Source organism: Cuculus canorus, chromosome 24, assembly GCF_017976375.1.
Source record: "Cuculus canorus isolate bCucCan1 chromosome 24, bCucCan1.pri, whole genome shotgun sequence".
In the NCBI taxonomy this organism is placed as follows: domain Eukaryota; kingdom Metazoa; phylum Chordata; class Aves; order Cuculiformes; family Cuculidae; genus Cuculus; species Cuculus canorus.
In genome coordinates, this window is record NC_071424.1 from 4531304 (window position 1) to 4545626 (window position 14323).

At 44.6% G+C, this 14323-nt stretch overlaps 1 protein-coding gene across 2 annotated transcripts in view; it reads right to left on the reverse strand.

The window, feature by feature from the left end:
- ILRUN (inflammation and lipid regulator with UBA-like and NBR1-like domains) overlaps positions 1-14323 on the reverse strand; it is a 35494-nt gene that overhangs the window by 10273 nt on the left and 10898 nt on the right. For both annotated transcript variants that reach the window (XM_009567329.2, XM_054087417.1), the window contains exons 2-4: positions 9246-9400; positions 5711-5908; positions 2248-2576 (exon numbers count right to left, since the gene is read on the reverse strand). In XM_009567329.2, coding sequence (XP_009565624.1) covers positions 2248-2576; positions 5711-5908; positions 9246-9400 — 682 coding nt within the window. The remainder of the gene's footprint in view (positions 1-2247; positions 2577-5710; positions 5909-9245; positions 9401-14323) is intronic.

Below are 14323 nucleotides of genomic sequence, written 5' to 3' on the forward strand. Positions count from 1 at the left end.
TGGCAGAATGCCTCCTGGCCTGGACAAGGGAGCAGAATTCTGACCTTCAGATTTGCCTTATTACAGCCTCCAAAGCAAAAGCTAACTTATTATGTCACAAATGGAAACACTTCAGCAGAGACAAAAAAAACCCAAAATAAATGAACTTTGACATACCCCATCTGTGAAAAGGGCAATAAAGCTCTTCCTTCTGAAGTAAGCAAGAAACAAATTTCTGCTTTTATCTCATAAGATCTACCTCAAATCCACCCAAGAATATTCTGTAGATAAAAAAGGAAATAAAAATAGCCCAAACAAATGAGAGAAAGGCCCCTTACCCTGCACTCGAGGTTCAGCTGCAATGGCTCACAACTCCAACAAGTACTGATCATGAACTTTGGGTTACTAGCTAAACCAGCGTACTCAAATTAAGTGAAATCCTCTCTGGTAGGGCTTCACTCTCCTTTTTGGATTTTCTTTTCCACACTACAGCTGACCTTTGCCATGTCCTCTGCATCTTCAATAGGTACCAATTTCTTACACCTAATTTCTTCCTTAGAAGAGGCAAAGGATGCCCTCCTCAGCTGAGAGCCTGTTGGTACCCTTCATGTCCAGATGCCCTCACCACGCTCCTCCACTAAGAAGGGTAAGGACAGACACCACGGGGAGAGACCTAATGAAAAGCGAAGGCCAGGCTAGTGCCAAAGCCTCACATCCAGAACTTCTACACAGGAACCCGCAGAAGGGCACAGATCAGCAGTTCCACATTTATCCACCTGCAATGGCAAAACAACTGCAAAGCAGTTGCCAAGCTCTGCAAGCAGAAAACAGGCAAAGGGGAAAAAAATGCCTAGAGTTGACAATCAAAAGTGGAATTGAGTTTTTCCACTGAAATTAAACCCAGTATATCAGCTCTGTAAGCCAAGTATTTCAAAGCTGTGCTTAGTAACTGATCTTCCATTACTTGACACCAGGAGATGTTACCAACTGTTGCTGGGATCTGTACAGAGCTGCAGCGCTTCCCACCTGAAGCACCTGAGATACAGTTTACGCAGAAGCTAAATCAGTAAACGACAACGCCGCCTCTTTGGGGAACACTGCTACCCATCTAGCACCACTAACAGGTAGTGACTCCCAGTCACAGCTAACTCAGGCTGTATTCGAACCGATAGGTGAAAGGCTTTATTTTTTAATCATTTCCTAAGCCATCCATTTCACTTTTAGTGAGCAAGAATCTTGAAGCGGGAGCCAATACAGCTTTTATAGCAATTTATGTTCGGGGTGCAAAACACAAAGACGGTGACGGGTAGTCTGTCAAACAGTTAATCCCGCGCATGCCATCAGTAAAAAAAATGCATAGCCCTGGTGCAAAGTAGGACACTAAAATATGATCCACTGGCAGCGGACAGGCAGTTCATCCAGTTAGGAACTAAAGTGCTGTAGGTGAACTAACATTAGGGCTTTATTAAGTCATTCAGCAACCAAGTGTTATTGTCCTACACAGCCTGCTTAAAGTACAGTAAAGCGTTTTTAAAGGATTTTAAGAATTGAACTAGTTTGACATACGACAGTACACACCTACACAAACTGGCTGCATTAACAGGTGGATTGTGGATTGTAAATAATCCTGCAAGTCATTTGTCACACACAAGCAAATAAAAACAGTCAAAATATCACTCAGACTCATATAGCATCCACCAAGCAAGCTTTTGAGAGAATTAAAGTAAAGATAATTTAAAAGTCATCTACAATTATAAACAAGACAAGGACACAGACAGGAATAGTCCTTTGATTGACTGCTCCTGACAGCTCCTGGGATCAAAATGTTGAGCTCTGTAGTCTCCCCACATGAGCTAAAAAGAAGTTTACATAATTAATCACAGGTTTTAGGGGTGTGGCGATTTTTTTCTCTTTTCCAAATTATGAAAAACCGAGGAGCACATCTAGAGAGATATTTTGACTTATTTGCACACGCAACCGGAGCAGGCTCCAGCCACTAATAGTTACAGCACCCAGACAAGAGTATATAAATTTTAAGAAGGACTTGAAGCAAAAACAAAAAGGTGGATCTGGTAGAGTCTCTATCAGAGGCAAAAGTATTGTAATATAACATGAGGAGTTGGCAGAGTCAGACAGTCAAATCCAAAACCTTCCTTAGCAGGTCTGGCAGAAGCGGAAGGGAAGGGCTTTGCAGTTTGTAACGAAGAGCTATTACACACACCACAGTCTCATCCCCTACCCGTTCTCCTGTTCGCCCAGGGCACCTACCTTACTGTACGTCACTACCGACAAGTTGTTCGAGTGACTGCTGGGGGAGAGATTTACAGAGTTTTGTGACAGTCCATTCTGATCTTGTTCGATTTGGTCAGGAGCAGGCCCCCATGTGTTTTTGCCGATTGTGCCTAGCTCAGAACCCCCAGGGTCTTTTAGGTTGTTTTCATCTGGTTGCCTGTTCTTCTGCGGAGAGGCGAACGGGTTAAAGTTTCCTTCTACCTTGCGATGCGGTTGCGTGTTGAACTCCGTTTCAAATGATGACAGCTGCTGTGTTACACCTAGAAGTCCTCCAACTTCCACGCTGAGGATCACCCAGATGACATCTGTGGAAAAAAGACAAACACGCAGGCTGTCACTAGGTGGGGTTCATGGAAAACAGGGCAGAAGAAGAAAAACAGAATAATTCCATCCTTTGCAATGACAAGAAAATAGACTGATTGTTTAAAATACATTTTAATAAACCAGTTAAACACTATTTGAGTGTTTCATTCCTTCAAGAAAACCCAGCCAATTGTACTCCTAGGGTAGATTTACTTAGATTAATCAGCTAAGAAGATATTAAAGCCAAACTGACACGACAACATGAAGCTCCATACTTCAGCTTACCAACCGAAGGCACTGAAAAAGGAAAACCTGAAGTGACTTTATCCAAGGATACACAGCAAGACTGAAATGACAGACAAAGTATTGCTGCCAGTTGTCTGCTCTGATAAGAAGAGGCGATGTTTTTTTGTTCAGCTCTGAAAAGCCTGGCTATTAAAATAGAACAACAGAGGTAATTATGTTTACAACAACTCACTGCAAAACATCTCCACTCCAAGTTCTAAAACACTCACAGCAGGTGGATAAGATATCCAGGCTTGGTAGATTGTTACATGAGTTCCTAAACTAATTGTTAGAATAAGAAACATATTTACAGTTCTAACTAACATGAGCCTGTCTCTCGCTAGGAGAGCAACAATCTTATCTGTGTACCATTTCATTCACACTCCATGCAAACACTAGAGACTATTTACACACATATTTCTTGGGATGTCTCCAAATTCAGGTCTACTGCTTCTTTTTGTTTTTCTTGCCCCTCCACTGATTACATGGGGAGAGGCTCTTTATCAGGAGTGCAGGGAGAGGACAAGGGGGGATGGTTTTCGGCTGAAAGAAGGGAGATTGAGATGAGATCTTGGGAAGAAATGTTTTTCCGTGAGGGTGGGGAGGCCCTGGAACAGGTTGCCCAGAGCAGTTGTGGCTGCCCCATCCCTGGAGGTGTTCAAGTCCAGGTTGGATGGGGCTCAGAGGCCCTGAGCCAGTGGGAGGTGTCCCTGCCCACAGCAGGTGGTGGAACTGGATGAGCTTTAGGTCCTTTTCAACTCAAACCATTCCACAATTCCATGATCTATTAAACGTGCTCCAGTTTTGTTCTGCTGCACGGAGGGAGAGAATGAAAAAGACCAGCAGCACCACCTTATCTCATCCCAGCAGCTCTGATAACAGCACCTCCTGCCCCATGTCACCGTTTCCAGGCTCTCTGCAGCCAGTGCTAACCTATACGGGGCTCCTCCGCAACGCTGCTGACCTGGAGGAGGAGACAGCAGGTGCTTGTGCTGTTTTAGTTTCACCACCACTGCTTCCCAAGCAGCGTTAATCCCTAAAGCTTTCCAACCAGGCTCCCCTCGGGTTTAATGAGGCTGGGCTCATTAGTTCGCATTGCAGACCCCCCTCCCCGTGGCGCAGCGGCGCCCCCTGCTGCCCGCCTGCTCGCCACGGTGGCCACTGGACTACAAAAGCCGTGTCAGGGTGGAAAACCACCGGGAAACAGCCCCATCTACTTGCCACGGTGGCCACCGTGCTACCAAAACCATGTCAGGATGGAAAACCACCGGGAAACGGCCCCATCTACTTGCCACGGTAGCCACCGTCCTACCAAAACCATGTCAGGATGGAAAACCACCAGGAAACGGCCCCATCTACTTGCCACAGTGGCCACAGCGCTACCAAAGCCTTGTCAGGATAGAAAAACACCAGGAAACGGCCCCAGGGCACTTGCCACAGTGGCCACAGCGCTACCAAAGCTGTGTGGGATGGAAAACCACTGGGAAACAGCCCCATCCACTTGCCATGGTGGCCACAGCAATACCAAAGCCATGTGGGGATGGATGCAAGACCACCAGGAAACAGCCCTGGCTGCTTGCCACTCTGGCCACCGTGCTACCAAAACCACGTTGAGATGGAAAACCACCAGGAAACAGCTCCAGCCACTTGCCATGGTGGCCACAGCATTACCAAAGCTGCGTCAGGATGGAAAACCATCAGGAAACAGCCCTGACCAGTTGCCACAGTGGCCACCTTGCTACCAAAACCGTGTTGGGATGCAAAGCCACTGGGAAACAGCCCCAGCCACTCGCAAAGGTGACCACAGCGCTACCAAAGCCGTGCCAGGATGGAAAACAAGAGCCCTGGCCAGTAGCTGGGCCCCCCCACAGCTGCCAGACCTCACCTCCAGGGATAACAAGCATTAAAGCCATTCATTTCATGGCAGGGGAAGGACAGCTTTGACTCCAAGCTTGGCAGCCACAGGGATTTTGATTTGTATGTAGTTTTCTTTCAAAATGCGCAACTTCAGGAAGTTTAGTGAGATCTTAACCTGTCAGCTGTTGGGAAAACTTCAACTCCATAAACAGAAAGGCAACACAAGCTGAGCAGGTCTTTCCACCTGCGTGGGAGAACTGATGCCTGTTCTTTAGGGACAGAGGACACCCACCTTGATCACCAGAGCCATCTCTTCACTGATTGTCCTACCGAAAGCCCTGCACTGCTGAGCAAAGACGTATTTTTGACTCTGAGCTCTAACACCTCTCAGACACACGAATTTGGGATAGTCCCAACCGCCACCACAGACACAAAGATGTTCCCAATATAAACTGGAGCAGGCTGAAAATGACCGAAATGACTCCAAATGCATGAAGACATTGGTGGCTCAGGCTGAGGCACAAGGCAAACTTTCAAAAAAGTGGTTTTTAAACACACAAAAATGGTTCACAGAAGATGCATCAAGTTACACAATTAAAACCTATCCCTTAACTAAGCATCTCGGATGAGGGTTTTTCCACTTACATAGATTTTTATGCCTGTATGGCGTTCAGCACAGGAAAACTAGGAAGAATCCCAACGGGGACTGACTGGGAAAGAGTCTGCTGGAGAACTGTGCAAGCCTCTTTGTTTTTCAGAGCTTTGTGCAATCCGCAGTTCGTTCCAGCGTTTGTAAAACAGTTCTGTGCTGACCAGGACAACAAAGCAGCTCACTTGATGTTTTCTCTGTTCTATTTTCTATATTTAGCCCCAGCACTGGCAGACCTCTGCCCTCGCCATTCGGTTACAGGGAGAGCGTTTGCAAGGGGTCGCTTTGTCTGTGGTGGGAACACCCTGCAGGGGAGCTTGGAGTGCCAGAAAAGGGATAACTCACCTCCGTAATAGAGTCCCGTGGCGGTGCACATTCGCCACTGTCCCTGATACATTCCTGCCGTGCTGGGGCTGCACATCTGAACGCTGACGTCGGCGATCTCCTGGGGCTCCAGGGACCTGACCATCACCATGTTGACGTGGCCAAACTGGTCTCCCCCAACATACTTCAGGCAAACCCCTGGGGGCCAAGCCTCCGTCCCTGGGATTGAACAAGAGAAAGAATTACTGACAGTGCACCACAAAAAGGTTCGTGTTTGTCTGGAGGACAGATGTTCATTAAAATTGTTATGCGATTGTTGGACAGGAATATCAAGACACACACAATACAGCAGCAATGGATCCTGAAGACCAGCACAGCTTTCAGACAAGGCTTAAGTGGCCCATACTGAGACCAGCAGGACAATTTGTAGTTCTGTTGGAATAATCTCTAGGACTCCTTTACACAGAAAAATTCTCAAAGTCACAGTGAAAGAGCTGCAATATTAAATAAAAATCAAGATAATTGACACGCACGTGTATTTCCCCAATGCTAGAGACAAAGAGAAGGACAAACCTAGGTGAGGTTTTCCCCTCTCATTTCTTTCTGTCTCCCTACACGTAGCTCCCAAGCTTTGCGACATCAAAATCAGGTTAATAATACAAAGTACTTGAAACATCATCTTTCAAGGATTCATTCTGTTATAGCAGTCTCAGGAGGAACTAGTACTTTGAACTATAATTAGTATAATAGTACTATTTTCTAAATGGATTTATTTCCCTTCTTGCTCCAACTCTTCTTTCAGCCTCACGCAAAGGTGGAAAGGATGGCAAACATACGATTTACTGGTAGAGACCAGTGTTTAGACTGCAGACACCAGGACTGACAGCGTGACCTGGCAATCTGCAAAGATACAGAAAACAGTTCCTGCACGCAGGCACAGCCATCCCCGCCAAAGATAACAAGCACCAGGACTGACAAAGAGAAAAGGGTTTCTGAGACTTGTGAAAAAAAACAGTTTAGCAAAATTTTCTTTTGCTGCTTCCCCAATAATGTGACAGGACTTTAGAAATGCCTCCTGCTTGGGTAGGGTCGACAGAAAGAGCTGACCCACCAAGCAGCTTGGAACCACTCTATGCCTAGTCCAAGGTGAGAACAGTGGATGCTGATCTGACCTCAGTTTACCCCAAAGAGCATCCTTCCCAACAGCTTGCCTGCTAATTTAATCCCTGTGGATACTTTAGCAAAGACATGACAGAGACTGGTTGTCTAGTCAAGTCCTTATTTGTGGAATTCACAATCCAAGAGAGAAAGCACGACGTGAACAAGCAATGTGGGATATTCAGAGTGGGGGATGTATCACTACAGTCGGAACAGTGCTGAGGTAGGGAGGTCTTTGGAACAGGAGGCGAGTGATGAACTGACCTCAGACCGTGGCGCACGGGAGCAGAGTATGAAGTCTCATCCAAAAAGGTTGGCAGCCCAGCAACATGGTTCAGTTTAAATAATTTATGTGATTTTTATCGGTTTTAATGGCTTTAGGCTTGCAAGGTGCCTAGAACGCTGCAACCGATAAGGGCCATAAAATGAAATGATGATTATGTCATTCTATTTCAGTACACTCATCTCTCAGGAGATGATAAATTGTAGTAACTGCCCTGCAGAGCCAGCAGCAGCCGGGGGTAGAGTGGGAGGAGGAAATAAGTCTGTTAAATCCTGCTGCTCTTTCAGCAATGGGTCTACTATACAAACTGGTCTTTTGGCAGACAAGCCAAGCACTGTCCTGGAAGACATCAGAACAGGGTACTTGTTTTTAATAACAGGCATAAAAACCTGACAGAATCTAGCTCACTCCTTGCACGCTTAGAACTGACAACCTCTCACAGCTCTGCTTGTCATGCTTGTCAGACACTAAATGCTCCGATGACACATGCCTCAAGTATTTCGTGTTCTAGAACTAAAGTTATTTAATCAAGGGTTCCTGCAGAGCTGTTAAAACTTTGGCTTTACTTCAGTTACCAACCTAACAAGCAGATATTAATCTGGAATCACTATAGTCCTTTGATATTATACCTCAATTAAACCATGAAATGGTTTTCAATGCTACAGTCCTCCTTAAACTGCAGTCGTAACTGTAACACGTGCCTGAACAGCGTGGTTTTAACAAGATCTGGCCTCCAGCACCACTTTCAGAGTACAGATGTACTTTTCAAGAAGCCAATCTTTAACCCACACAGCAGCCAGAACAAACGTAGGCCTCGCCAGGAACTCACAAGTCAAGATTAACTACCTTTCCTCATTTGAGAGGACCCATGGATTTCAGGAGGTCAAACATTCCAAGAACAATGAAACACTGCTTGAACCAGGATGTTAAATTCAGGCTGAATTTGCATGCAGGAAAGAGTACATCAGAAGAGCAAGAGAGGAAAGAGTCTGGAAGGAGCAAGACAGGGGTGTAGTCAGAACACACACAAATTAAGTTACTAATAGTGGAGAAACGAGATCTGTCAAGCTTACTACATTTGTAAGACTTGTATTGTAGACAGTCATAAAAAAAATTGCAAGTCAATTTTTCACATTACTGGAGTTTAAGCAAGCGATACATCTCGCCCTTCCATTGTACTAGGTCAAACAAACGGAGGCAGAAAAAGTAAACTGAATAATTAAACCCTTTCTCTAGAACACGTCTCTCTAAATTAGCATCTTAAAACACACACAACCACCCTCCTCTTGCCTCTCCTGTCTGGATTACATACTTCTAGACTTTTAGTATGCTTTCAGTCTGTTATACTTTGATTTTCAGCATAAACCTGCACAGCATTCCAGTACTGCAGTTATTGACAAACAGAAATAATAACACAGATGAACTTTACTCACTATGATTCATGGTGATACACCCGGTTGTGCTATCATTCTTCTGCATAGAAGTGCAAGCAGCTCAATTAAATTCAGACACGCAGCTTGAACACTCACGCAACGTCCTGTCATTTGCAACACTTAAGACAAGGTATTTACTCCAACTTGTATCCATGGATCTCACTTTTCTCTCTGACTACATCCTAACAGATCAAGCACCGAGAATGCATCTTGCCCAGTCTCACTTCCTGGATTCCAGTCACTGTTTTGACTTATTTCGTACTGGAATGTGGTCTCTCCAGTCTTGCATCCTCCCAAAGCATGAAAAAGCAATTCTGACAAAGATCTCAATCTATTTTTAGATCTAACTACTTCCACTAAAAAAAAAAATACCAGCCAAAAATGCAACTTCTATTTTCAATTCTTTTATCTAGCAGTTTCCTAGAGTTTTTGTTTGCATGGTGGCACAGGGAAGAAGGACCAGTGAACCGACCAAGCTGTGCATCCAGCCACAAAATGCGTGCGCTGAGGTAAAACGAGGAATACGCGTAGATTAGCAGGCTACCTCCTTCAGCAACAGGGTGGTTCTATTCCAGGTTCCACACACACAAAGCTCCTACCTGAAGCCAGCATCTCTTCCATTACATCCACCATCCTATCACATACACGCTACCTGGGTTTTGCTACCGTCTAAAAGACTCACCTGTGTTTTGTATCCTCCATGTTTTTGTAAACTGGGTATCAGGAGGGATGGACTCTCCTTCCCCTATGGTGACATCTTCAACAAAGGACATGGAGGGCACGTTGATATTTGGACTCTCGAAATCATAGTAGGCTCCAATGGCGGCTTGTAGATTCCTAGAAAGCAAAAAGGGCAGTTTACAGCCAGAAGTACAGGTAGGCCAGGTCCTTTCCATAGGTTTTCATATGTCATCCTGTACAGCTACGCAAAAACATTATCCAGACCATATTAGCTCTGCTGCTCACATTTTTCTTTGAAGCTTTTATCTCTCTCACACAGGGATCCTCCAAGATAACAGAGCTCAAAATACAGCATTTCACTTGTCAGGGACACTATTTCACACCACTTTTCTACTCTGCTGCTGATTTTCACTGGTAATCTTGGAACTGATGAGTCTCAGACCTCTACTGCATTAGCTCCTTATGAAGTTCGCTGGAAGATCCACAGGTAGAGAGAAGCACTACACAACAGCGTGTAAACAACAGGTTCCTTACACCAGCCTTGTTTCTAGAGCTAATTGCAAAAGGACTGCACCTCTTCGTTTTGTTTTGGCACAAAAGGTCTAAAAGGAGCACAAGATAAACTAAAGAATGCTCTTAAGAATAACTATCAGGGCCAACGGGCATCAGCAGACACAGATAATAGCTCAATCCTTGGTGCTTTTGAAACAGACGTGTATCCACGAGTACTCTAAGACTATTTATCAATCATTAAAGTACCTGCTCCACTCCGGAGAGTCACAACTCAAAAGAAGACAGAAACCACCCGATTCAGAAGTTGTTAGCAAATAAATACAAATGACAATGGAAGACTGTGATACATTAATGATGTTTAGAAAGTCACAAATGCTATTGATTCCTGACTGGTGGTGTAGCTGAAACAAATACGCTAATTAATCTGAAAAAGAGGTGGGGCAGTCAAACAGGAAGAGGATTCATGAGCAGGAGCTGCCATTCCACGATATACTATTAAGTCATTATGTAAGTGTTTGGCAAGTCATGTAATTCCCCTGTTTACGCATGCCTGCGAGGTTGTGGCCCTAATTTACATGGTGTGAGTAGGAGCTGTGAGTATGGAGACAAGTAAAATCTCACCATGTGCAAGGGCAGTTTCTTATTCGTGATTACAAAATTCAGCATTGCTTTTTTGAGCAGGACAGAAAAGAAAACCAAAAACCTTCAAGAACTGGGAACCACTCCCTAAAACAAAGCGTTGCAGAAGGCCAGTCAGAAGCTGCACCACACAGGCGCAATGATATATTGAGGGTTTGTATTGTGTGCAGTGTCATGTGTCTAAACCAGAGCCAGAAAGCCAAGGTGAAAGCAAGAGAAACATTTGCAGCATGACCCTGAGAAAGAGCAAACATAGGGCTTTTGGGACTGCTTGCCAGCTGGAAAGATGCTCGAAACAGTGAGCAAAGAAACTGCCTCCTGTTCAAGTCCAACAGTGTTCAAGGGGAAAGAAAATAAAACCAGACATTCTGGATAAAATAAGAATGCAAGGGAGAAGTATCACTGCTTTCTCCTCACGGCAAACACAGCGAACCCAGACTGCACGAGCTGACAGCACTGGAGCTTGGGTCAGAGGGGGCAAGAGCAGCATTAGGCGGATCGGCCAGCCACCCGCAGGACCGCAACAACAGATGTATCAGTTTGGTAATCCATCAGGAATGACAGAAGATAATCATGCTGCGCTAACGGCAGGAGTTGGTGATAGCCCGCTAAGTCTCCCCAAGTGCGGCTGGTGCACGAGGAGGCACCGGAGGAATGTCGTGCACAACATGGTCACCGAGATCGATGGGCAAATCCGGCCAACCGAGCCCTGCAGCAAGACCTTTTGCCATCAACACAGATGGACTTTGATACGAAGGGGAGACAAAAGAGCCACCGTGCAGGATTTCCACATTTAGAACAATGAATTCCAGACCAGAAACCATTATTCGGCTCGAGGCATTTTCTACTTAGGAGTGTCAGGGCTATATTTAATACAGCCAGCTCAGTCAAATGCTACAGGAAGGCTACATGTCACGTTAGCCAATAAATAGAGACAAATGCTCAGTTTTACGTCACCAACCGCCTGTTGCTTATACACTGCACAAGATTTACATAACTCACAATGGGGCTGTGCCAAGAGACTCCTGTTCGCTCAACCAGCAAACACCATGATCTGGAGTTTAGTTTTCACGAGGATTTCTTCCTGTATTACAGCAACTCAAGGTAAAAGGTATTCTAAGAGCTACAAAAGACAGCAACAGAGCTCTTAGGGAAGAGCCACTACTACATGAACATATTTTTAAACATACTACATCACCTTGTGAGATAGGACTCTGAAATCACTAGTAGAGATGTTTTACTGACATTGAAAGGGAAAAATAAAAGTTCCAAGGGATGGTTTCTACTGTAATTCATTGCAAGGCAGTCTGCATGGTTTTTTGTTTGCTTGGCTGTAAATACGCTTCAAAAGGTAGTGGGCTATTTGTGCACATAGGCTCTCTGCCAACTCTCTTCCCCTCTGTGTGTCATATTTCATTGCTTGCTTTGCCATTAGGAAACAACCCCAGTCCTAGGCAGCATTTAGTTAAAAACTAACTACAGAAGAACACATGCTGATAAACAAATCTGCCACCCTTTTGTGATCAGATATTCCCAAACCAACCCTCCTACTCCCACATTTTGATCAATGTGCAGAGGGTTTTGTTTGGGGTGAGCCCTTTTGTGTGTTTAGACGTGTCTTGGCCTTCCCACTAGGGAAATAAAAAGAAGCTTCCAGAAACAGAAGAGAAATTGAAAGTGGCAAGAACCAAAGTCAGGATGACAAAGCAAATCTGACTGAAGTTCAAGTTCTTTGACACAGACAACCCTAAGAACCACCGAGAGGCCATACAGCTCCACACTGCCACGAGAGAGACACTCAGCACTCACATTTTAATCATGTTCTCTGCTTACATAACCAGCAACCTCTCCCTGCTAGTTTTGCTTCCACCCTTTGCAAGAGATGGTGCTCTCCCTCCTTCCTGACCCCTAACACCCTAATATCAGTACTTTGCTTGCAGAAAATGAGTGCCATGTGCAGAGGCAAACTATCTGCAACCTAATTATTCGCAGGCATTTGAGACTAAGGAGTGCACCCTACTGCTCTGCCTTTCTGCTGCAGGCACAACAGCAGCGGGGTTTACAAACACAAGCATTAACGAGAAATGGTTTCAAGGTCAAACACACTTTAGGCCCTAAAATTTGAGCTAGTTTTTATATATACACAAAGTGTATATATACTTTATTCTCTGTCATGTAAGTTACCATTACAAACCAAACACCTCAAACACAGATGAGCATGGCAAACCCACTGAGTGCAATTTACCTGACTGATCTGCCCTAATTACAAGGATGGCCACACATCTCTTTCTTAAAACAGCCCTTCAGGTGTCAGGCCCTCCTTACCTTTGCCGAATTACGCATTTTTTTTCCATTTTTAGAGCATCCTGGACTGCAGCAGTCTGTAGCTACTGTACTTACAGAGCAGGTCTGGCAGGATTCAGCCTCAAACTCCTGAAAAGAGCCTGCCATCAGCAGCCCCTCCAGCCACCAGGTGAGTCTGCTTAAAAATCAAAACAGTGCTCGATCTTACTCCTAAAAGCAAGATTCTGGAAAGGGAGAGAGAGGAAGGCAGCAAATAAAGGTTATAGCTTCATATAACCTTATAGCAACCAAATCCATTCTAACTATGGGCATCCCTTGACTCTGACGTGTCAAGTGCTTCAACAAAACACTACACACAGAACTCAGAGAAAGTGCTGCTTTTCAGATCAATGCTTTTGCTCTGCGCTTCGTTTCAAGCCTCAGGAGCTAAATTACAATAGTGAAGTTAAAGCCTCCTCTGCTAATAGCTCTGGAGATGTCCCTTAACAACTCTTAAGTGTTTGCAAGAAGGTGGTTTATCTCAAGCCATTCTTTCCCTTCCCGGTTTCTTTTTTTGTTTCCCAGACAGCCTTTTGTTATGTTAAACCAATAGATTTAGACAGTAATTACTCCCAATTAACTAGGTCACCACGCAGGATTCAAAGAAATCAAAGAAACTCTACCAAATCAATTCATAAACTCCTTATACAACCTGACTGTTATGCAAACAAAAACAATATACAGGTAACTGGGAATAGCTTTTAATTAGATTCTTTTTTTAGGAAAACGAAGAAACCAATGCCCTGATGCTTACTCACCACGGCCTTGCACAAAGCAGGGCACGTGCACAGCATCTAATGCTGCTGTTACCCATAAAGCACATGATGCTTTCAACATACACAAGTGAAGCATCTTGGAAGGAAAGCAATACAAACAGGTTGTTCTAACACAGGAGACATGGGACCCGAGAGCCCTGCCAAAGATATATTCTCACAACAGGTAGAAGGAAAGAGAACTGCAGGAACAGTCTCCCATTCAGCAGCTGCAACCCTCCCACACTGCTCTCCCACCAACCAAGGCTGACACAAGGATTGGTATTTTGGTTTTGTTTTCAATCCAGCAGCTTAAAGATCCAAACTCGAGGGGGAAAAAAAAGCCCTTATGATGTGCAGGGTGGCTGTGTTATGTATGCGACGCCTAAGAACTCCACTCTAAAATAACATTTACAGTAGAAAGTCACAACTTGAAAATTTAAACTACAGATGTTACAGGAATCTAAGTTTTCACTTATTGTCAAATTCTTTGACGTAAGAGCTGAAGATTATTAATTTTTTTTTTTTAAAGAAAAATTTTGAGAGCAAAAATCCAAAGCAAAGCATAAGCTCAAAATCCAGCACACAAAGTTTGCTCTTTGCCCCTGCCCGCCACTGTGGCCACACCACCCATCACCTACAGGGTGAAAGGGTCCAGTGGTCCGATCCTCCTCAGCTGGCCAAAAAAGCAAAGGCCAGCCTTCACAGCACAGTACTGAGCTGGCCTTCAATTTATTGTTTCACCCAGGATGCAGATAATACGCAGGCAGTAAGGAGAGGACATTTATTAAGTCAAGTAGAAAGCACTTTGACAAATGGGCTCTGCTGCTTC